Genomic DNA, 25,000 nt, shown 5'->3' with positions numbered 1-25,000 from the left:
TATATGCAAGGAATTCGCGAGAGCATGCGAAATATACACAAACACTGATCTCTGGCTGAAGGAGACTCGAACCTACGAACCTTAGGACAAGGTACGCAGTGCTTTACCAATCTACCCACACTGGACCAATACCTTGGCGTGTAGCATGAGCTACACGTTTGATCCAAGGCAGCCAGCTTTCAGGGAGAAGGCTTACAGCATTGTTCAAATCTCTAGTAAGGCTGATGCATGCAGGGGATGAGATGAAAAGCTGTAAGCCTTCTCCCTGAAAGCTGGCTGCCTTGGATCAAACGTGTAGCTCATGCTACACGCCAAGGTATTGGTCCAGTGTGGGTAGATTGGTAAAGCACTGCGTACCTTGTCCTAAGGTTCGTAGGTTCGAGTCTCCTTCAGCCAGAGATCAGTGTTTGTATATATATATATATATATATATATATATATATATATATATATATATATATATATATATATATATTAATGAGGCGGCCGTCTCCGACCTAGGCAGGGTGACACAAAAACAATCACAGGGTAGTTGAATAATAGCTCTAGGCCTTTCGTATTGCAATCAACACATCATCAGGAGCTTGCAAAGTTGCAGAAATGAGTATCTTGCATCTTGTATCGGTTGTTCGCAGTTCTTGCAGGCCTGGTGTCAGACCGGGTCGCGGGGGCGTTGACCTACAATACCCTCTCCAGGTATATATATATATATATATATATATATATATATATATATATATATATATATATATATATATATATATATATATATGTGTGTGTGTGTGTGTGTGTGTGTGTGTGTGTGTGTGTGTGTGTGTGTAGTACACACAACACAGAGTTGAGCAACGCAAGTTGATCTGCAACATTTCAATACGTCCTTGTATCACATTCATTCAACTATTTACATAATCCCGCAATATTTCATTCACTGCGCTCTCTCTCTCTCTCTCTCTCCTGCCCCCTCCCCCTTCCTTCAGAAAAAGAAAACTCTTCTTAAAAAATGCATTTTTACATTTTGAAAATCGTGCTGGCAGTAAACAAGTCATGTTTTCATAGCCAGTTTTATTGGAGTTCGTTTCGGCATTAATGTTATTGAATTTGTGAAAGCGTCGCGGCTTGATCTTGAAGTGGCTCGGGCGACCTTCAGTACACCTGATGGACTGGTATACCTGGGTGTGGTGCTGGTATACCTGAGTACGGTATTGTTATACCTGGTTGTGGTACTGGTATTCCTGGGTGTGGTATTGGTATACCTGGGTGTGGTACTGGTATACCTAAGTGTGGTATTGTATACCTGGGTACGGTATTGGTATACATGGGTATAGTATTGGTATACCTAGGTGTGGCATACCTGGGTGTGATATTGGTATACCTGAGTACGGTATTGGTATAGTATTGGTATACCTGGGTGTGGTACTGGTATACCTAAGTGTGGTATTGTATACCTGGGTACGGTATTGGTATATATGGGTATAGTATTGGTATACCTAGGTGTGGCATACCTGGGTGTGATATTGGTATACCTGAGTACGGTATTGGTATAGTATTGGTATACCTGGGTGTGGTATATCTGGGTGTGGTATTGAATAAGCTCCAGGGCAGTCATCCTAGGAAAATTAAAGTGGTTTGTTGGGATTACTGTGTTATGATTCCAATTACCACCTGATAATTAATCGCTCTTGTTTAGTTACTGTGGAGATTGTTTTGGTTTAAACGTTGTGGTTTATTGTGGTTGTTGTTGTTGTTTGTTGCTGTTATTTTTGTTGGTTGTTGTTACTAAATTCATAGAAGAGATACTGGTAGCTTACTATTATGACGGTGAGGCGAGGTCCCTCCAGGATCCAGAAGTACGGACTCAAGTTATAGCCCCACCAACACCTGCAACATGGAGAGTGGTGGAGATGGTGCGGGAGATGGTGGGGGAGATAGTGGGGAGGTAGTGTGGGAGATGGTGAGGGGCGATTGTGTGGGAGATGGTCTGGGGGATGGTGCGAGAGATGGTAGGGGTGATGGTGGGGAGATGGTAGGGAGACGGTGTGGGAGATGCTGCGGGACATGGTGAGAGATGGGAAAGTGGTGGGGAATATGGTGGGGAGATAAGGATAGCAGTAGGGAGATTATGTGGGGGATGCAAGAGAGACAGACGGAATGATTTAGAGATAGACAGACAGACAGCAAATGGCTACATTAGATAGCATATACTCTCTGCTAAGATAATTATCCATTTCTTTCTACATTAAAGATTATCGTCTGAGGTAAGGAAAAGTAAAACAGAAGGCTCTCTCCCCACCTTCAACGTATTCCGGTCAGTGTCGGCATGAAGACAGGGAGAAAGGTGCACCATTCCGCAGTGAAAAGTGGCACGGAATTGACGAGGGAAGTGAAGGTGGATGGAAGATGTAGTCTACAACCACCTCTACTTAATTAGCCCTATTTCTATCATAACTGCTTGTGGTATTTCACTGCACTTCCCTGCAGTGTCTAACACAACCATTTACTTATACTACAATTACTTATATAGACACATGTGTAACATCTAGATATTTTTATTTTTAGACGTTCCTTTAAGACTACGGTGCTCTTCACCAACTCCAGAGCTGAGGGACTGATTACCTCTTCTTTTGTATATAATTCTTCAAATCATGTCCTTGTGTTGTATTGATAAAGCCAATGGTTGGCGAAACCTCTGTATCTGTTTCTTCAACTTGTCGGTATTGTGTACCGTTTATGTACAACTCTTACTTTCAACTTGGTTGGCTCGTTGTCAACTGATCGTCAACTGATCGCCTTGTATGGGCCAGTAGGTCTCCTGCAGTGTTCCTCCATTCTTATGTAACTAATGAACAAAAATCAGGAATCCGTAAGGTATCTAATTCAGCAAAAGGTTTGCAAAGTGCTTTTTGAACTGGTTCTTAAATGGCTGTGTTGTCTTCGTTCTCTCTGCTCCATCTGGTAGTTTGTTCCATTCTCCTGTAATTCAATTTGAAAAAAAAAATCCTTACACTTGATCGTGTTGCATCTCCTGCCTCGAAGTCCCACTGTATTGTTTCGAGTTACTGATGCAATTTGCACTTCAAATAGTTCTTCGTGTTGAAGTGAGCTAAAAAACATTCAGTATCTGAAAGGTCTGAATGAGATTTCGTCGTTTGTATCCTATGAGAGAAAAGGTTATTTGGAGTGTCCTCTGGCTCAGTTGGTAGCACACTGAGTGTCCGTGGTTCGATCTCCGGTACGGGTGGAAACGTAGGGGTTGTTTCCTTATACCTGCGGCCCCCTGTTCATCTCGCAGTAATTAGGTACCTGGGTGTTAGTCGACTGGTGTGGGTGGCATCCTAGGGAAGGGGAGGGGGGTAGTATACCTTAGACAGGGCTGGGTTTTGAAATGAGCTGAGGTTGGATAACAGCTCCTGGCCTGTAAGATGGATTTGTGTAAAAAAGAAAAAGGTGAGGTGGTATGAGTTATTCGTTTTGTGGGATGTTTCTCAGTGATGATACGAGCCTAGTACCATCTCTAAGTTTTTAGACCAAAACTTGGCATCATGGCGGCATATTGAAGTTGCGGTCTAACAAGTTATTATTTAGTGCTAAGTCTGTGTGGTATTTGGTGATGATTAAGATATATGTTCAACAGTTGGGTACCTTTATTGTTAAGCAAAAAAACACAAGTGCAATTAAGGTGACATTTCATTGCGGCAACGTTACGCCTACATAGTAGACTTCTTTAGTCAAATACAGAGGCAGCAAGTGTAATAGTGAAATATAGATGACGTAATCTGTCCCTCAACCTTGGTTGACGGACTGATGCTTCTATATCTGACTGAAGAAACCTACTGTGTACGCGAAACTTTTAACAATAAAGATACCCAGCTGTTGCACTTACATCTTAATCAGCAACTTGTCGGTATTTAATACCACTTTCAACATGGTATCTGGTATTTTACACTCGAAGTTGCTAGCTATTACACCTAGCATGCTGATAGCTTTTCTGCACGCAGAGAGCCATTGTTTGGTACCTTTGAGGTCGTTGTTGTGGATACTCCAAAGTCCAGTTCTTCTCTTGTTTCGGTTAGTTTGTTGACAAACATCCATTTGATTATGTTTTTATTTTATTATGTCTCAAGGCTTCTAATTTCAGTAATGTTTGTATTCAGACCCTGAAAAAAAATCGGGTTGGTAAAGTTGGTGTTATGTTCGGTTGTACATACTGACCTCCCAGATTTCTGTAGTTTTTGTTATCCTTGCGTTGTCGTTGAAGGTTCCACAGTAATGGAACCTACGGTAATGGAGCCTGCAGTAATGGAGCATATGGTAATCTAGCATACTGAAATCTAGCCTACGGTAATCAAGACTACGGTAATGGAGCCTACGGTAATGGAGTCTACAGTGATGGAGCCTACGGTAATCTAGCATACTGAAATCTAGCCTACGGTAATCAAAATTACAGTAATGGAGCCTACGGTAATGGAGCCTATGATAATGAAGCCTACAGTAATGGAGCCTACGGTACTCTAGACTACGGTAATCAAGACTACGTTAATGTAGCCCACGGTAATCTAGCAAGAAGGAATAAACAAGATTGAATTTATTAATGAATAGATAGATCAGTTGTGATTTAATGAACGAGAGTGAGGCTAGTGAGAGTACTCACTCTGTGCCGGTGTGCTGGTAGGCTGTCACTGCTGCCCACACTGTTGTCATCACTACAGGGACGCCCCAGCCCAGCAAGTTGTATATTCTGTGGATTATACGTCATATAATGAATAATAATGGTAAAATTATTATTATTATTATTATTTTTATTATTATTATTATCATTTTTATTATTATTATTAACAGAAAGAGTGGCAGCAACAGTAACACATTTTTGAGAGAGCGTGTGAATTTGCATATATGTATATATATATATATATATATATATATATATATATATATATATATATATATATATATATATATATATATATATATATATATATATATATATATGCAAAATAATCACAGGGTTGGTTGAATGATAGTTCTAGTTAGGACATTCGTGTTGCAGTCAACACATCATAAGGGGCTTCTAATGTTGCAGAAATGAGTAGGAAGTCCAGGCAGATTCGTTCAGAGAAACGTCTCTATCAAGAATCTCTCACTATATATTCATTGCAAGGCCCTGATGATGTGTTGATTGCAGAACCAAAGGCCTAGAGCTATAATTCAAGTCCTCCTTTTGATTATTATGAAAAAAAAATTGTTTCTAAATATTTATTTTGCGGTCTCTCTCTCTCTCTCTCTCTCTCTCTCTCTCTCTCCCCTCTCTCTCTCTCTCTCTCTCTCTCTCTCTCTCTCTCTCTCTCTCTCTCTCTCTCTCTCTCTCTCTCTCCCCTCACGTGTGGTTGGGCTGGTCGGTGAAGACATCCACGGTAAGCATACTGTTGAGGTAGTATCCCTCAATGAACATCCAGAGGAACATAGCCGTGCGGGCGTACTCCATCAATATATAGAACACCTCACACAACACAGGCTGTGGCAGGAGAGTAAGTAAGTAAATATATTCAGGTATACACAAATACAGTTACATAGATTAGCAACATATGTGTAGAGAACCTGGGATAACCCAAAACAGTCAAAGTGACTTGTTTCCATTGGGGTCCTTTAGATACGTGAGGTATCAGGCACGTATCTAATTTCTTCGTGTTGAATATCTTCGCAAATATGAGAGGATAGAGGGAGATATGCTTGTTATATTCTGGAGAAATTTAGTGCAAAACATGGGATGTGGGAGGAGAAACGTTTGTTGGGTTATACTGTACAAATATAATGTTGATAACGTATTCTCAGCGTGTATATACACTGAGAGATACTGGTATCTCTTGGAAGAAAGTCTGTGAGATATACACCTCTGTGACAGGCTGAGAAACATATCTTTAGTTGAATATACACTGAGAGATACACACCTCTCTGTGTATAAAAACTGAGAGATAAAAATCTCTCAGTGTATATAATATATACTGAGACCTACACATCTCTCTGTGTATATATAGTGAGAGATACACACCTCTCGGTGTATATTCCCAATCAGTCAACCTTCTACTTGATCAAACTCTGGAGATATTAATTTGCAGGCGCAGTTATCTTCTAAGTTATGTCGCAAGACAAGACTGATGATTATTAGGAAGATGATGATGATGATAATGATGTTGATGATGATAATGATGATGGAGTTCACATTCCTTCCAGCCCGTCAAATCGTATTTTATACTAAGAAACACAAAAATCACCATAAAAACATTAACATTTGTCATCATTCTGTAATATGTGTTTTTCCAATGTTTAAATTTATGAAAATTAATCATATATATAAATATATATATATATATATATATATATATATATATATATATATATATATATATATATATATATATATATATATATATATATATATATATATATATATATATATAAATATATATATATATATATATATATATATATATATATGAGAGAGAGAGATATTTTCCTTTCATCAGAATTATATATTAGGATAAATTACGATTACTATTAATTTTTGTACTAACTTTTGTAAATTGTGGAATATTTTTTTTAGTTTTCTCAGTTATCTTGATTTATACGCAGCGCTTGTGTGATTTTTTTAATATTGAAGGAACTTTATAGACCATACGAATAAAAATTTTATGAAACTCGCCAGTATATTAAAACGGCCGCCACTAAACTGAACGTTCCATTATGAAATTCAAGCTTAGTTGTGGACGAGTTCGTTACCTCGCTCGCTCTAACGAACCTACCCGTTCGTTAATGCCGTTTTTTTTTTACTGTAAGGTAGTAACGAATCCACTAGCTAGTCGGTACTGGCCATTGCTGGGGAATGCTAACGAATCCGGCGGTGATAACGAATTCCGCCAGTCGTCGGTTCCTGTTTTTTGCAGGACGGTATCTACTGATCCACTCTCAGTGACGTATCCTCCTGCCCGTTGGTTGATTCCTGTTGTTGCTAAACGGTAACTACTGATCCACTCTCAGTGATGTATCCTCCTGCCCGTTGGTTGATTCCTGTTGTTGCTAAACGGTAACTACTGATCCACTCTCAGTGATGTATCCTCCTGCCCGTTGGTTGATTCCTGTTGTTGCTAAACGGTAACTACTGATCCACTCTCAGTGATGTATCCTCCTTCCCGTTGGTTGATTCCTGTTGTTGCTAAACGGTAACTACTGATCCACTCTCAGTGATGTATCCTCCTGCCCGTTGGTTGATTCCTGTTGTTGCTGGACAGTATCTACTACTGATCCATTCCCAGTGATGCATCCATGTATCCGGTGTTTGATCGCTGCTATTGGATAACTATTAATCAAGACGTTTCGCCCTCGTGTGGAAGAAACGTTTTCCTTGCTGAAAGCTTTTTTCCTAATTGAAAACTAAAAAATAAGAAAACAGTGGTTGCAACAATACTATGTCTGCAACACTACCGTGGCTGCAACATACTGTGGCTGCAACACTACCGTGGCTGCAACATACTGTGGCTGCAACACTACCGTGGCTGCAACAATACTGTGGCTGCAACACTACCGTGGCTGCAACAATACTATGGCTGCAACACTACCGTGGCTGCAACATACTGTGGCTGCAACACTACCGTGGCTGCAACATACTGTGGCTGCAACACTACCGTGGCTGCAACAATACTGTGGCTGCAACACTACCGTGGCTGCAACAATACTATGGCTGCAACACTACCGTGGCTGCAACAATACTGTGGCTGCAACACTACCGTGGCTGCAACAATACTATGGCTGGAACACTACCGTGGCTGCAACAATACTATGGCTGCAACAATACTGTGGCTGCAGTAATACTGTGGCTGCAACACTACCGCGGCTGCAACAATACAGTGGCTGCAGTAATGCTGTGGTTCCAACAATACTGTGGCTGCAGTAATACTGTGGTTGCAACAATAGTGTGGCTGCAGTAATACTGTGATTGCAACAATAGTGTGGCTGCAGTAATACTGTGATTGCAACAATACTGTGGCTGTAGTAATACTGTGGTTGCAACAATACTGTGGCTGCAACAATATTGTGGCTGCAACAGTACTGTGGCTGCAACAATACTGTGGCTGCAACAATACTGTGGCTGCAACAATACTGTGGCTGCAACAGTACTGTGGCTGCAGTAATACTGTGATTGCAACAATAGTGTGGCTGCAACAATATTGTGGCTGAAACAATACTGTGACGGCAACAATACTGTGGCTGCAACAATACTGTGATTGCAATAATACTGTGGCTGCAACAATATTGTGACTGCAACAATACTGTGGCTGCAACAAGACTGTGGCTGCAACAATACTGTGGCTGCAGTAATAGTGTTGTTGCAACAATACTGTGGTTGCAACAACACTGTGACTGCAACAATACTGCGGCTGCAACAATACTGTGGCTGCAACAATACTGTGGTTGCAACAGTACCGTGGCTGCAACAATACTGTGACTGCAACAATACTGTGACTGCAACAGTACTGTGGCTGCAACAATACCGTGGCTGCAACAATACTGTGACTGCAACAATGCTGTGGCTGCATCAATACTGTGACTGCAACAACACTGTGACTGCAACAATACTGCGGCTGCAACAATACTGTGACTGCAACAATGCTGTGGCTGCATCAATACTGTGACTGCAACAACACTGTGACTGCAACAATACTGCGGCTGCAACAATACTGTGACTGCAACAATACTGTGGCTGCAACAATACTGTGGTTGCAACAGTACCGTGGCTGCAACAATACTGTGACTGCAACAATACTGTGGCTGCAACAGTACTGTGGCTGCAACAATACTGTGGCTGCTACAATACTGTGGCTGCAACAATACTGTGGTTGCAACAATACTGTGGTTGCAACAGTACTGTGGCTGCAACAATACTGTGGCTGCAACAGTACTGTGGCTGCAACAATACTGTGGCTGCAACAGTACTGTGGCTGCAACGATACTGTGGCTGCGACAATACTGTGGTTGCAACAATACCGTGGCTGCAACAATACTGTGACTGCAACAATGCTGTGGCTGCATCAATACTGTGACTGCAACAACACTGTGACTGCAACAATACTGCGGCTGCAACAATACTGTGACTGCAACAATACTGTGGCTGCAACAATACTGTGGCTGCAACAATACTGTGGCTGCAACAATACTGTGGTTGCAACAATACCGTGGCTGCCACAATACTGTGACTGCAACAATACTGTGTGGCTGCTCAATACTGTGGTTGCAACAACACTGTGACTGCAACAACACTGTGGCTGCAACAATACTGTGACTGCTGCGACAATACTGTGGTTGCAACAGTACCGTGGCTGCAACAATACTGTAACTGCAACAATACTGTGGCTGCAACAGTACTGTGGCTGCAACAATACTGTGGCTGCTACAATACTGTGGCTGCAACTATACTGTGGTTGCAACAATACTGTGGTTGCAACAGTACTGTGGCTGCAACAGTACTGTGGCTGCAACAATACTGTGGCTGCAACAGTACTGTGGCTGCAACGATACTGTGGCTGCAACAATACTGTTGTTGCAACAATACTGTGGCTGCAGTAATACTGTGGTTGCAACAATACTGTGGCTGCAACAATACTGTGGCTGCAACAATACTGTGGCTGCAACAATACTGTGGTTGCAACAATACTGTGGTTGCAACAGTACTATGGCTGCAATAATACTGTGGCTGCAACAGTACTGTGGCTGCAACAATACTGTGGCTGCAACAATACTGTGGTTGCAACAATACTGTGGTTGCAACAATACTGTGGCTGCCACAATACCGTGGTTGTAGCACTACCGTAGTTCGAACAATACTGTGGCAGCAACAATACTGTGGCTGGAACAATATTGTGGCTGCAGTAATACTGTGGTTGCAACACTACTGTGGCTGCAGTATTACTGTGGTTGCAACAATACTGTGGCTGCAACAATTCTATGACTGCAACAATACTGTGGCTGCAACAATACTGTGGCTGCAACAATACTGTGGTTGCAACACTACTGTGGCTGCAGTAATACTGTGGTTGCAACAATACTGTGGCTGCAACAATTCTATGACTGCAACAATACTGTGGCTGCAACAATACTGTGGCTGCAACAATATTGTGGCTGCAGTAATTCTGTGGTTGCAATAATACTGTGGCTGCAACAATACCGTGGCTGCAACAATACCGTGGCTGCAACAATACTGTGACTGCAACAATACTGTGGCTGCAACAATACTGAGGCTGCAACAATACTGTGACTGCAACAATACTCTGGCTGCAACAATACTATGACTGCAACAATACTGTGGCTGCAACAATACCGTGGCTGCAACAATACTGTGGCTGCAACAATACTGTGACTGCAACAATACTGTGGCTGCAACAATACTATGACTGCAACAATACTGTGGCTGCAACAATACTGTGACTGCAACAATACCGTGGCTGCAACAATACTGTGACTGCAACAATACTGTGGCTGCAACAATACTGTGGTTGCAACAATACTGTGGTTGCAACAATACTGTGGCTGCCACAATACCGTGGTTGTAGCACTACCGTAGTTCGAACAATACTGTGGCAGCAACAATACTGTGGCTGCAACAATATTGTGGCTGCAACAATACTGTGGCTGCAACAATACTGAGGCTGCAACAATACTATGACTGCAACAATACTGTGGCTGCAACAATACTGTGACTGCAACAATACTCTGGCTGCAACAATACTATGACTGCAACAATACTGTGGCTGCAACAATACTGTGACTGCAACAATACTCTGGCTGCAACAATACTATGACTGCAACAATACTGTGGCTGCAACAATACCGTGGCTGCAACAATACTGTGGCTGCAACAATACTGTGGCTGCAACAATACTGTGGCTGCAACAATACTATGACTGCAACAATACTGTGGCTGCAACAATACTGTGACTGCAACAATACCGTGGCTGCAACAATACTGTGACTGCAACAATACTGTGGCTGCAACAATGCCGTGGCTGCAACAATACTGTGACTGCAACAATACTGTGGCTGCAACAATACCGTGGCTGCAACAATACCGTGGCTGCAACAATACTGTGACTGCAACAATACTGTGGCTGCAACAATACTATGACTGCAACAATATTGTGGCTGCAGTAATATTGTGGTTGCAACAATACCGTGGCTGCAACAATACTGTGACTGCAACAATACTGTGGCTGCAACAATACTGTGGCTGCAGCAACACTGTGACTGCAACAACACTGTGACTGCAACAATACTGCGGCTGCAACAATACTGTGACTGCAACAATACTTTGGCTGCAACAGTACTGTGGCTGCAACAATACTGTGGCTGCAACAATACTGTGGCTGCAACAATACCGTGGCTGCAACAATACTGTGACTGCAACAATACCGTGGCTGCAACAATACTGTGACTGCAACAACACTGTGACTGCAACAATACTTTGGCTGCAACAGTACTGTGGCTGCAACAATACTGTGGCTACAACAATACCAACAATACTGTGGCTACAACAATACCAACAGTACTGTGGCTACAACAATACCAACAATACTGTGGCTACAACAATACCAACAATACTGTGGCTACAACAATACCAACAATACTGTGGCTACAACAATACTGTGGCTGCAACAATAGTGTGGTTGCAACAATACTGTGGCTGCAATAATACTGTGGTTGCAACAATACTGTGACTGAAAGAATACTGCGACTGCAAGAATACTGTGGTTGCAACAATACTGTGACTGTAACAATACTGTGACTGTAACAATACTGTGACTGTAACAATACTGCGACTGCAAGAATACTGTGGTTGCAACAATACTGTGACTGCAACAATACTGTGGTTGCAACAATACTGCGACTGCAAGAATACTGTGGTTGCAACAATACTGTGACTGCAACAATACTGTTTCTGCAACAATACTGTGACTGCAAGAATACTGCGACTGTAACAATACTGGGGCTGCAACAATACTGTGGTTGCAACAATACCGTGGCTGCATCAATACTGTGACTGCAACAACACTGTGACTGCAACAATTCTGTGGCTGCAACAGTACTGTGGCTGCAACAATACTGTGGCTGCAACAATAATGTGGCTGCAACAATACTGTGGCTGCAACAATACTGTGGCTGCAACAATACTGTGACTGCAACAATACCGTGGCTGCAACAATACTGTGACTGCAACAACACTGTGACTGCAACAATACTTTGGCTGCAACAGTACTGTGGCTGCAACAATACTGTGGCTGCAACAATACTGTGGCTGCAACAATACTGTGACTGCAACAATACTTTGGCTGCAACAGTACTGTGGCTGCAACAATACTGTGGCTGCAACAATACTGTGGCTGCAACAATACTGTGACTGCAACAATACTTTGGCTCCAACAGTACTGTGGCTGCAACAATACTGTGGCTGCAACAATACTGTGGCTGCAACAATAGTGTGGTTGCAACAATACTGTGGCTGCAATAATACTGTGACTGCAACAATACGGTGGCTGCAACAATACTGTGGTTGCAACAATACTGTGACTGCAAGAATACTATGACTGTAACAATACTGTGACTGCAACAATACTGCGACTGCAAGAATACTGTGGTTGCAACAATACTGTGACTGCAACAATACTGTTTCTGCAACAATACTGTGACTGCAAGAATACTGTGACTGTAACAATACTGTGGCTGCAATAATACTGTGACTGCAACAATACGGTGGCTGCAACAATACTGTGGCTGCAACAATACTGTGACTGCAACAATACTGCGACTGCAAGAATACTGTGGTTGCAACAATACTGTGACTGCAACAATACTGTTTCTGCAACAATACTGTGACTGCAAGAATACTGCGACTGTAACAATACTGGGGCTGCAACAATACTGTGGTTGCAACAATACCGTGGCTGCATCAATACTGTGACTGCAACAACACTGTGACTGCAACAATTCTGTGGCTGCAACAGTACTGTGGCTGCAACAATACTGTGGCTGCAACAATAATGTGGATGCAACAATACTGTGGCTGCAACAATACTGTGGCTGCAACAATACTGTGACTGCAACAATACTGTGACTGCAACAACACTGTGACTGCAACACTTCCGTGGCTGCAACAGTACTGTGACTGCAACAATACTGTGACTGCAACAATACTGTGGTTGCAACAATACCGTCGCTGCAACAATACTGTGACTGCAACAATACTGTGACTGCAACAATACTGTGGTTGCAACAATACGGTGGCTGCAACAATACTGTGACTGCAACAATACTGTGACTGCAACAACACTGTGACTGCAACAATACTGTGGCTTCAACAGTACTGTGGTTGCAACAATGCTGTGCCTGCACCAATACCGTGGCTGCAACAATACTGTAGGTGCAACAATACAGTAGCTGCAACAATTCTGTATCTGCGACAATACTGTGGCTGCAACAATTCTGTGGCTGCAACAAAACTGTGGCTGCAACAATGCTGTGGCTGCAACAATATTGTGGGTGCAACAATACTGTGGCTAAAACAATACCTTGGCTGCAACAATGCCGTGGCTGCAATAATAATTTGGCTGCAACAGTACTGTGGCTGCAACAATTCCCAAATCGACCACACTGTTGAGAGGTATTTAAAAGCGGCGTTTTAGACCGCTATGTGTGTTGCAGGCAGGAGTCTGCAACATGGTGGTCAGGTGTTTGCAACATGGTGGCCAGGCGTCTGCAACATGGTGGCCAGGCGTCTGCAACATGGTGGTCAAACGTCTGCAACATGGTGGCCAGGCGTCTGCAACATGGTGGCCAAGCGTCTGCAACATGGTTACCAGGCGTCTGCAACATAGTGGCCAGGCGTCTGCAACATGGTGGCCAGGCGTCTGCAACATGGTGGCCAGGCGTCTGCAACATGGTGGCCAGGCGTCTGCAACATGGTGGCCAGGCGTCTGCAACATGGTGGCCAGGCGTCTGCAACATGGTGGCCAAGCGTCTGCAACATGGTGGCCAGACGTCTGCAACATGGTGGCCAGGCGTCTGCAACATGGTGGCCAGGCGTCTGCAACATGGTGGCCAAGCGTCTGCAACATGGTGGCCAGGCGTCTGCAACATGGTGGCCATGCGTCTGCAACATGGTGGCTAGGCGTCTGCAACATGGTGGCCAGGCGTCTGCAACATGGTGGCCAGGCGTCTGCAACATGGTGGCCAAGCGTCTGCAACATGGTGGCCAGACGTCTGCAACATGGTGGCCAGGCGTCTGCAACATGGTGGCCAGGCGTCTGCAACATGGTGGCCAAGCGTCTGCAACATGGTGGCCAGGCGTCTGCAACATGGTGGCCATGCGTCTGCAACATGGTGGCTAGGCGTCTGCAACATGGTGGCCAGGCGTCTGCAACATGGTGGCCAGGCGTCTGCAACATGGTGGCCAAGCGTCTGCAACATGGTGGCTAGGCGTCTGCAACATGGTGGCCAGGCGTCTGCAACATGGTGGCCAGGCGTCTGCAACATGGTGGCCAAGCGTCTGCAACATGGTGGCCAGGCGTCTGCAACATGGTGGCCAGGCGTCTGCAACATGGTGGCCAGGCGTCTGCAACATGGTGGCCAGGCGTCTGCAACATGGTGGCCAACATTTGGCTCTCCTCCCACTGCACTTGTAGTCCGAGGGACTCCAATTTTTATTCCTGAAAGAGAATTTGACTCGGCGCGATCCTCTCTCCGGGCTATGTTCATTTCATGCTTATTTTAGGCCGGATGCAGTAGAGGGAGGATGAGAAGATAGAGTCGAGCAGGGGTTTGAACTGGGGTAACCGGGGGCTTGGTTTAGTGGGGGTCGAGTTAGGTAGTCGAGCAGGGGTTTGAACTGGGGTAACCGGGGGCTTGGTTCAGTGGGGGTCGAGTTAGGTAGTCGAGCAGGGGGTTGAACTGGGAGATCCGGGGACTGGGAACTAAGTGTAGTGAGCGTCGACGTTGAGAAACCAAGAACTGGGTTAGTGCCTCAACTAACTTCTTTTCATTCAATTAAATAGAATTTGTATAGACAAAAATTTGGATGCACTTTAAGTAGTTACGTTTCTACTAATCTTTGCAATATATATATATATATATATATATATATATATATATATATATATATATATATATATATATATATATATATATATATATATATATATATATATATATATATATATATATATATATATATATATATATATATATATATATATATATATATATATATATATATATATATATATATATATATATATATATTGGAACGGGAGTGGGTTGGTGTCATTGATGTCAGAGGCTGTGTAAATTCAGCTTCAACTGCGATCAGTGTAGTTGGGATCCAGCCTTCTGCTTCTGCTGCTGCTGCTACTGCTACTGCTGCTGCTGCTGCAGCTGCTGCTTCTGGCTTATCTTTCTTCTTGTTCACTTTGATCACTGGAGCTATGTAAGGTCTGTTCACGAGTGCAGCTCCCACCTTCAGTTCGCATCTGAAAGGGCACGGAACAGGTACACAAGGGCAGAGTTGGAGGTTAGAGACAGATGAGTCTCTGGGATGTTCGAGAGAAATTCTTTCGTACATGGTTACAAGAAGAGGTATGATAGGGAACATGTAGTTCAAGGGGAAGTCAACGGAAGCAAGAGGCAGGGCCAAGAGCTGACACTCAACTTCTGTCACCGCAAATACATCAGGAAATAGGGGAGTACAAACACCAACACACACGCGCACACATACACAGTGAAGTGTCAGGAGCCATGTATCGACCCTTGCAACCACAAATAGGTGAGTACAAATAGGTGAGTACACACACACACACATGATGGAAGGGATAGACTCAGAAGTGTCCCTGTTTGCAGATGACGTGAAGTTAATGAGGAGAATTAAATCAGATGCGGACCAGACAGGTCTACAAAGAGACCTGGACAGGCTGGATGTGTGGTCCAGAAACTGGCTCCTAGAATTTAACCCCGCCAAATGCATAGTCATGAAGATCGGAGGAGGGCAAAAAAGACTGCAGACAGAATATAGGCTAGGTGGCCAAAGGCTGCAAACCTCACTCAAGGAGAAAGACCTAGGAGTGACTATAATAACGAGTACATCGCCAGAAGCACACATTAACCAGATAACTGCTGCTGCATATGGGCGCTTGGCAAACCTGAGAATAGTGTTCCGGTACCTCAGTAAGGAATCGTTCAAGACTTTATACACTGTGTACGTCAGGCCCATACTGGCGCACGCAGCAAAAGTTTGAAACCCACACCTGGTCAAACACGTCAAGAAATTAGAGAAAGTGCAAAGGTTTGCAACAAGGCTAGTTCCAGAGCTAAGGGGAATGTCCTATGAAGAAAGGTTAAGGGAAATCGGTCTGACAACACTGGAGGACAGGAGGGTCAGGGGAGACATGATAACGACATACAAAATACTGCGTGGAATGGACAAGGTGGACAGAGACAGGATGTTCCAGAGATGGGACACAGAAACTAGGGGTCACAATTGGAAGCTGAAGACTCACATGAGTCAAAGGGATGTTAGGAAGTATTTCTTCAGTCATAGAGTAGTTAGGAAGTGGAATAGTCTGGCAAGCGATGTAGTGGAGGCAGGAACTATACATAGTTTTAAGACGAGGTATGATAAAGCTCATGGAGCAGGGGGAGAGAGGACTTAGTAGCGATCGGTGAAGAGGCGGGACCAGGAGCTGAGTCTCGACCCCTGCAACCACAATTAGGTGAGTACACACACACACACATATACACACACACACACATACACACACACACACACACACATACACACACACACAGTGAAGAGGCGGGGCCAGGAGCTCGGACTCGACCCCCGCAACCTCAACTAGGTGAGTACACACACACACACATACATACACACACACACACACACACACACACACACACACACACACACACACACACACACACACACACACACACACACACACACACACACACACACACACACACACACACACACACACACACAAGCAGGGATAACAGGGAAGGCACTACAATGGATCAGGGAATACTTGTCAGGAAGACAGCAGCGAGTCATGGTACGTGGCGAGGTGTCAGAGTGGGCCCCTGTGACCAGCGGGGTCCCGCAGGGGTCAGTCCTAGGACCAGTGCTGTTTCTGGTATTTGTGAACGACATGACGGAAGGAATAGACTCTGAGGTGTCCCTGTTTGCAGATGACGTGAAGTTGATGAGAAGAATTCACTCGATCGAAGACCAGGCAGAACTACAAAGGGATCTGGACAGGCTGCAGACCTGGTCCAGCAATTGGCTCCTGGAGTTCAATCCCACCAAGTGCAAAGTCATGAAGATTGGGGAAGGGCAAAGAAGACCGCAGACGGAGTACAGTCTAGGGGGCCAGAGACTACAAACCTCACTCAAGGAAAAAGATCTTGGGGTGAGTATAAATAACACCAGGCACATCTCCTGAAGCGCACATCAACCAAATAACTGCTGCAGCATATGGGCGCCTGGCAAACCTCAGAACAGCATTCCGACATCTTAATAAGGAATCATTCAGGACCCTGTACACCGTGTACGTTAGGCCCATATTGGAGTATGCGGCACCAGTTTGGAACCCACACCTAGCCAAGCACGTGAAGAAACTAGAGAAAGTGCAAAGGTTTGCAACAAGACTAGTCCCAGAGCTAAGAGGTATGTCCTACGAGGAGAGGTTAAGGGAAATCAACCTGACGACACTGGAGGACAGGAGAGATAGGGGGGACATGATAACGACATACAAAATACTGAGAGGAATTGACAAGGTGGACAAAGACAGGATGTTCCAGAGATTGGACACAGTAACAAGGGGACACAGTTGGAAGCTGAAGACACAGATGAATCACAGGGATGTTAGGAAGTATTTCTTCAGCCACAGAGTAGTCAGTAAGTGGAATAGTTTGGGAAGTGATGTAGTGGAGGCAGGATCCATACATAGCTTTAAGCAGAGGTATGATAAAGCTCACGGCTCAGGGAGAGTGACCTAGTAGCGATCAGTGAAGAGGCGGGGCCAGGAGCTCGGACTCGACCCCCGCAACCTCAACTAGGTGAGTACAACTAGGTGAGTACACACACACACACACACACACACACACACACACGCCCTCTCACCCTCCCAGCTTTGAGAAAAGCTTCTGCGCGTCACCTGGAAAAACAGACAGACTTCTCTTGCATAAAGCAAGTTGTCGACCCCCCAACCCCCCGCTGCTCCCCTTCCTGGCATCTCACGAACGTAAATTGCTTCCATGAGGCAATTCTTCCTTCCTTTATACATTTTCCTTTTGTTTCCCGAACATTCTCGCACGAAGAAAACGAGAAGCGGGACCTGGCAGAAAAGGTAGGAAGGGGGGTCTTAGGTAGAAAAGGATTCAGCCGGTTGGAAGAATTTTTCAATTAGAATTCTCCTTCGCCCAACAAAGGACAGGTTTCTGTCGCTTTTGTGGCTGTCATTCAAGTAGACAAAGAACTTATTGAGGATTCATTGCTTCCAGACTATTTTTGTATTCCACATTGAGCTGGTCGAGGCTGTGGACACACAGGCTTATGTATATAATACTGTATAAGTCAGTTCTAAAGAAATTTATCAAAAGCCCACTTAATAAATAGACTTAAAATTTTCAACAATCGACAAGTGCAGTACTGTATATATATATATATATATATATATATATATATATATATATATATATATATATATATATATATATATATATATATATATATATATATATATATATATATATATATATACCGGTAGGTTTTAGGGGTCACCCTACCTCTGTAGAGTGACCCGAAAAAGAAGAAACGCGTTCACCAAAATTCATTCAATCATTGTCTGGCCAGAAATGTGTTGATATCACCGTTCAGATGACCCTTCAGCCCGCAATATCCCCACCTCCTTTAGAGTCCAGGCACTGTACTTCCCACCCTTCTTTTAGAGTCCAGGCACTGTACTTCCCACCCTTCCTTTAGAGTCCAGGCACTGTACTCTACAGGTACCTCAGGGATTCAAGTCCGGCGATCCAGTTTCCCTGAATCCCTTCATAAACGTTACCTTACTCACACTCCAACATCACATCAAATCATAAAAACCATTGCATCTCTTCTTATCTAACACGCTTATACACGCCCGATGGATTGCAAAGCCTCACACACAAAAAACTACTTTAACCCCCCCCCTCACTCCAACCTCTCCCAGGACGACCCTGACTCCTCCTTCTTTACATCCCAGATTATACACCCTCTTAGTCATTTTATTTTCCTCCATCTTTTCTTCCAATCCCTATGTATCTTTCTCACTTGCTTTTAGCATTTGACCCCATCTCTCCCAACTATTTTGCTCTCTTTCATTCTTCCCACGACCTCACACAGGCAATTGTGATTCGAAACTACTTCACAGCAACATCAGAAGAAAAACAACAGTAAATTATCAGGTAATTCGACTGAGGAAGGAGGGAAGGAAGGAAGGAGGAGAGCTCATGAACAACGATAGGAAGTCTGTGAGGTGTTGATAAAACGATTTGAAGAAGTCTTCTCAGTGCAAACTGCTGCAGTACCAGAGACTAAGGATCAGGGGGCACCGGCAAGCATTGGATATCATCCACACAACAGGGAAAGAGGTAAAGATGCTTTTAATGGACCTGGTTGTATGGAACACATTGGAGCCCACAACGTGTCGTCATAAACTCCGTGGGAGTGTGGAGAATATTGTTTAAACCACGAACTATGATCTACAATAAGTCAGCGGATACAGGACAGTTACCAGTGATCTAGAAGACAGCAAATGTGGTCCCTATATTTAAGAATAGAGACAGACAGGAGGTGCTAGGCTACAGACCAGTTTCTCTGACATTCATACCTTGCAAAGTAATAGAGTAACTTATCATGGGAAGAACAGTAGAACACCTGTAGAGAAATAGTCTCATAAACTGTAACCAGAATGGATTTATAAATGGCAAATCTCTTTCCATGAACTTGCTGGAACATTATTATACAGTAACAGATGCGCAACAACAGAGAGATAGGGTTCGGTGGATTGCATTTTTTTTAGACTGCTAGAAGGCCTTTGATACTGTACCTCACAAGATTCTGTGTTAATAACTTGAGATTCAGGTAGAAAAAACAAAACGTACTAAAGGGGAAGTATGCAACAACACTTGTTCCTACGAGGAGAGGCTAACGGAATTGAGCACCGCGACAATGGAGGAAAGAAGAACCGGGTAAGACATGATAATGACATACAAAGTACTCAGGGAAATTGATAAGGTAGACAGGGAGGCTGTTTGAACGGCGAAACAATGAAAACTCGGAAACACAGATGGAAGTTAGTCACAGAGAAGCCACGAGGATGTTAGGAAGTATTTCTTCAGTCTCAAAGTGGTCCGGAAGTGGAATGATCTTGGTGAGGAAATGGTGGGGGCAGGCTACATAAATAGTTTTAAGAGTAGATACGACAGGGGCTACGAGACTAAGGAGAGAATCTGAAGAATGGCAAGTTAAGAGGAAGGCCCAGGAGCTGAGAATCGACATTTGCAACAACAGATAGGTGAGTATCCACATACATACACACACACACATACACACACACACACACACACACACACACACACACACACACACACAAACACACACACACACACACACACACACACACACACACACACACACAGGATGTTCCAGAGATGGGACACAGCAACAAGGGGACACAGCTGAAAGTTGAAGACACAGATGAATCACAGGGATGTTAGGAAGTATTTCTTCAGCCACAGAGTAGTCAGGAAGTGGAATAGATTGGGAAGCGATGTAGTGGAGGCAGAATCCATACATAGCGTTAAGCAGAGGTATGATAAAGCTCACGGTTCAGGGAGAGTGACCTAGTAGCGACCAGTGAAGAGGCGGGGCCAGGAGCTTGGGCTCTGCCCCTGCAACCTCAACTAGGTGAGTACAACTAGGTGAGTACACACACTGTGGCATGCAAAGAGTATGTAACCTTTATTCGGCGCATGTACACATCCCCATTGAAAGGCTATCTCCCCCAACCAGCGAACCAGGTGCTAAGGGTTAACGATGGGGCCCCATCGTTCAATCGGTACCCAGGTTCTAGCCAATGAGATGGTTTTGGCAATCGCAGAGGTGATGTGGGTACCACTCACCTGTCATTCCCATTCTAGAGCTGGTTGAAGCACGGTCTGCTCTCTAGTGGCTTCTATTCTGCCTTGCTTACCGTGGAGTACACTAATACCTATTGTTATACATACTGTATTTAGTGTGCATAATTCTATTCTTACTTGGTGAAGGATAATATAAGTCAAAAGTTTTCTGCTGTTTATTTTGCTCCCTTTACACCCAGGATAACAGGCCTTTGGGACTCCTGGGTTGTAATACACACACACACACACACACACACACACATACACACACACACACACACACACACACACGCACACACACACACACATACCGAGCACATCTAATGAGACGCACATCAATCAGATAACTGCTACAGCATATGGGCGTCTGGCAAACCTAAGGATAGCGTTCCTATACCTCAGTAATGAATCGTTCAAGGCACTGTACATAGTGTACGTCAGGCCCATACTGGAGTATGCAGCACCAGTTTGGAATCCACACCTGGTCAAGCACGTCAAAAAATTAGAGAAAGTGCAAAGGTTTGCAACAAGACTAGTCCCAGAGCTAAGGGACACAGAAACAAGGGGTCACAATTGGAAGTTGAAGACTCAGATGAGTCAAAGGGATGTTAGGAAGTATTTCTTCAGTCATAGAGTTGTCAGGCATTGGGATAGCCTAGAAAGTGACGTAGTGGAGGCGGGAACCATACATAGTTTTAAGATAAGGTTTGATAAAGCCCATGGAGCAGAGAGAGAGAGGACGAGAGAGAGAGAGAGGACGAGAGGGAGAGAGAGGACGAGAGGGAGAGAGAGGACGAGAGGGAGAGAAAGGACGAGCTATGAATCGACCCCTGCATCCACAAATAGGTGAGTACAAATAGGTGAGTACACACACACATGAACACATACACACACACAACACACACACACACACACACACACACACACACACACACACACACACACACACACACACACACACACACACACACACACACACACACACACACACACACACACACACACTTCAGCCACAGAGTAGTCAGTAAGTGGAATAGTTTGGGAAGCGATGTAGTGGAGGCAGGATCCATACATAGCTTTAAGCAGAGGTATGATAAAGCTCACGGCTCAGGGAGAGTGACCTAGTAGCGATCAGTGAAGAGGCGGGGCCAGGAGCTCGGACTCGACCCCCGCAACCTCAACTAGTTGAGTACAACTAGGTGAGTACACACACACACACACACAGCTGAAGACACAGATGAATCACAGGGATGTTAGGAAGTATTTCTTCAGCCACAGAGTAGTCAGTAAGTGGAATAGTTTGGGAAGTGATGTAGTGGAGGCAGGATCCATACATAACTTTAAGCAGAGGTATGATAAAGCTCACGGCTCAGGGAGAGTGACCTAGTAGCGATCAGTGAAGAGGCGGGGCCAGGAGCTCGGACTCGACCCCCGCAACCTCAACTAGGTGAGTACACACACACACACAGAGGAGGAAAGGATGATACTGAAAGAGAGAGTGCAAAAACGAAAGGAGGAGCAGAATAACCCAGGAACAGGTGGAAGGACAAGCACACCCCCCAGAAACACCTGCAGAAGGACTCCAGCCATGACACCCCCAAGGCAACTGAACAATCCAAACCAACCATCACACACCGATCCCTCTGTTCCCACCCCCTGCACCACGAACCCTACCCCTACAGCAACCCCCTATGGGAGCTCTTCCTCCACCTCCACTGCAACCCCCCACTGGCCCCCACCAGGGCTCCTGCTCTCCCCACCCCAGTATTCCCCCAGGACCACAGTTACAGTATTAGAACAGAAGTTGAAGGTTTGGTACACAAATGCGAATGGATTAACGAATAAATATGAGGAATAGCAAGAAAGAATCAATGAGAAGTCCCCAGACATCATAGCAGTTACAGAAACAAAACTCACGGAGACAATAACAGATGCGATCTTCCCACCAGGATACCAGATCATGAGGAAAGATAAAAGGGGCAGAGGGGGAGGAAGGGTTGCTCTGCTCATAAAAAACCGATGGAAATTCGAGAAAATGGGAGGCATAGGCGAGACAGGAGAAAGGGACTACATTGTAGGTACACTTCAGTCTGGGGAGCACAAGGTGGCCATTGCAGTGATGTATAATCCACCACAGAACTGCAGGAGGCCAAGAGAGGAATATGAAGACAGCAACAGAGCAATGGTGGACACACTAGCTGAGATGGCAAGAAGAGCTCACTCCAGCAGAGCAAAGTTGCTGGTTATGGGGGATTTCAACCACAGGGAGATTGATTGGGAAAACCTGGAGCCACATGGGGGTCTCGAAACATGGAGAGCCAAGATGTTGGATGTGGTGCTGGAAAACCTCATGCACCAACATGTTAAGGACACTACCAGAGTGAGAAGGGAGGATGAACCAGCAAGATTGGACCTTGTGTTCACCCTGGGCAGTTCAGACATTGAGGACATCACATATGAGAGTCCCCTAGGAGCTAGTGACCACGTGGTTCTGTGCTTTGAATACATAGTAGAGTTGCAAGTGGAGAGAGTAACAGGAGTTGAATGGGAAAAGCCAGACTATAAAAGAGGGGACTACATAGGGTTGAGGAAATTCCTGCAGGAGGTTCCGTGGGACAGAGAACTGGCAGGAAAGCCAGTAAATGAAATGATGGAATATGTAACAACAAAATGCAAGGAGGCAGTGGAAAGGTTTATTCCCAAGGGCAACAGAAACAATGGGAAGACCAGAACGAGCCCCTGGTTTACCCGACGGTGTAAGGAGGCAAAAACAAAGTGCAATAGAGAATGGAAAAAGTACAGAAGGCAGAGAACACATGAAAAAAGGGAGATTAGTCGCAGAGCCAGGAACGAGTATGCAAAGGTAAGGAGGGAGGCCCAGCGACAGTATGAAAATAACATAGCATCGAAAATCAAGACTGACCCGAAACTGTTGTATAGCCACATCAGGAGGAAGACAACAGTCAAAGACCAGGTGATCAGACTGACGACAGAAGGTGGAGAACTCACAAGAAATGATCAGGAGGTATGTGAGGAGCTAAACAGGAGATTTAAGGAAGTTTTTACAGTAGAGACAGGAAGGGCTCTGGGAAGACAGCACAGAAGGGAACATCAAGAGGGAATATACCAACAAGTGTTGGATGACATACGAACAACCGAGGAGGAGGTGCAGAAGCTGCTAAGTGACCTTGATACCTCAAAGGCGATGGGACCGGACAACATCTCCCCGTGGGTCCATAGAGAAGGAGCAGAGATGCTGTGCGTGCCCATAACTACAATCTTCAACACATCCCTTGAAACTGGGCAACTACCTGAGAAATGGAAGACAGCAAATGTAGTCCCCATATTTAAGAAAGGAAACAGAAATGAGGCACTAAACTACAGATCTGTGTCTCTGACATGTATTGTGTGCAAAGTCATGGAGAAGATTATCAGAAGGAGAGTGGTGGAACACCTGGAACGAAACAAGATTATAAATGAAAACCAGCATGGGTCCATGGAACGCAAACCCTGTGTCACAAACCTTCTGGAGTTTTATGACAAGGTAGCAGAAGTAAGACACGAGTGAGAGGGGTGGGTTAATTGCATTTTCCTAGACTGCAGGAAAGCCTTTGACACAGTTCCCCACAAGAGATTAGTGCAGAAGCTGGAGGATCAGGCCTATATAACAGGGAGGGCACTGCATTGGATCAGGGAATACCTGACAGGGAGGCAACAACGAGTCATGGTACGTGAAGAGGTATCATAGTGGGCGCCT

At 44.5% G+C, this 25,000-nt stretch overlaps 1 protein-coding gene across 1 annotated transcript in view; it reads right to left on the bottom strand.

The window, feature by feature from the left end:
* LOC128690553 (PDF receptor-like) overlaps positions 1–25,000 on the bottom strand; it is a 61,126-nt gene that overhangs the window by 29,376 nt on the left and 6,750 nt on the right. The window contains exons 2-4 of the mRNA XM_070089670.1: positions 5,376–5,509; positions 4,649–4,735; positions 1,809–1,878 (exon numbers count right to left, since the gene is read on the bottom strand). Coding sequence (XP_069945771.1) covers positions 1,809–1,878; positions 4,649–4,735; positions 5,376–5,509 — 291 coding nt within the window. The remainder of the gene's footprint in view (positions 1–1,808; positions 1,879–4,648; positions 4,736–5,375; positions 5,510–25,000) is intronic.

The sequence above is a fragment of the Cherax quadricarinatus genome, chromosome 29 (genome assembly GCF_038502225.1).
Source record: "Cherax quadricarinatus isolate ZL_2023a chromosome 29, ASM3850222v1, whole genome shotgun sequence".
NCBI lineage: Eukaryota > Metazoa > Arthropoda > Malacostraca > Decapoda > Parastacidae > Cherax > Cherax quadricarinatus.
The sequence above is the reverse complement of the archived record's forward strand: the minus strand, read 5'-3'. Positions and strand labels throughout refer to the sequence as shown.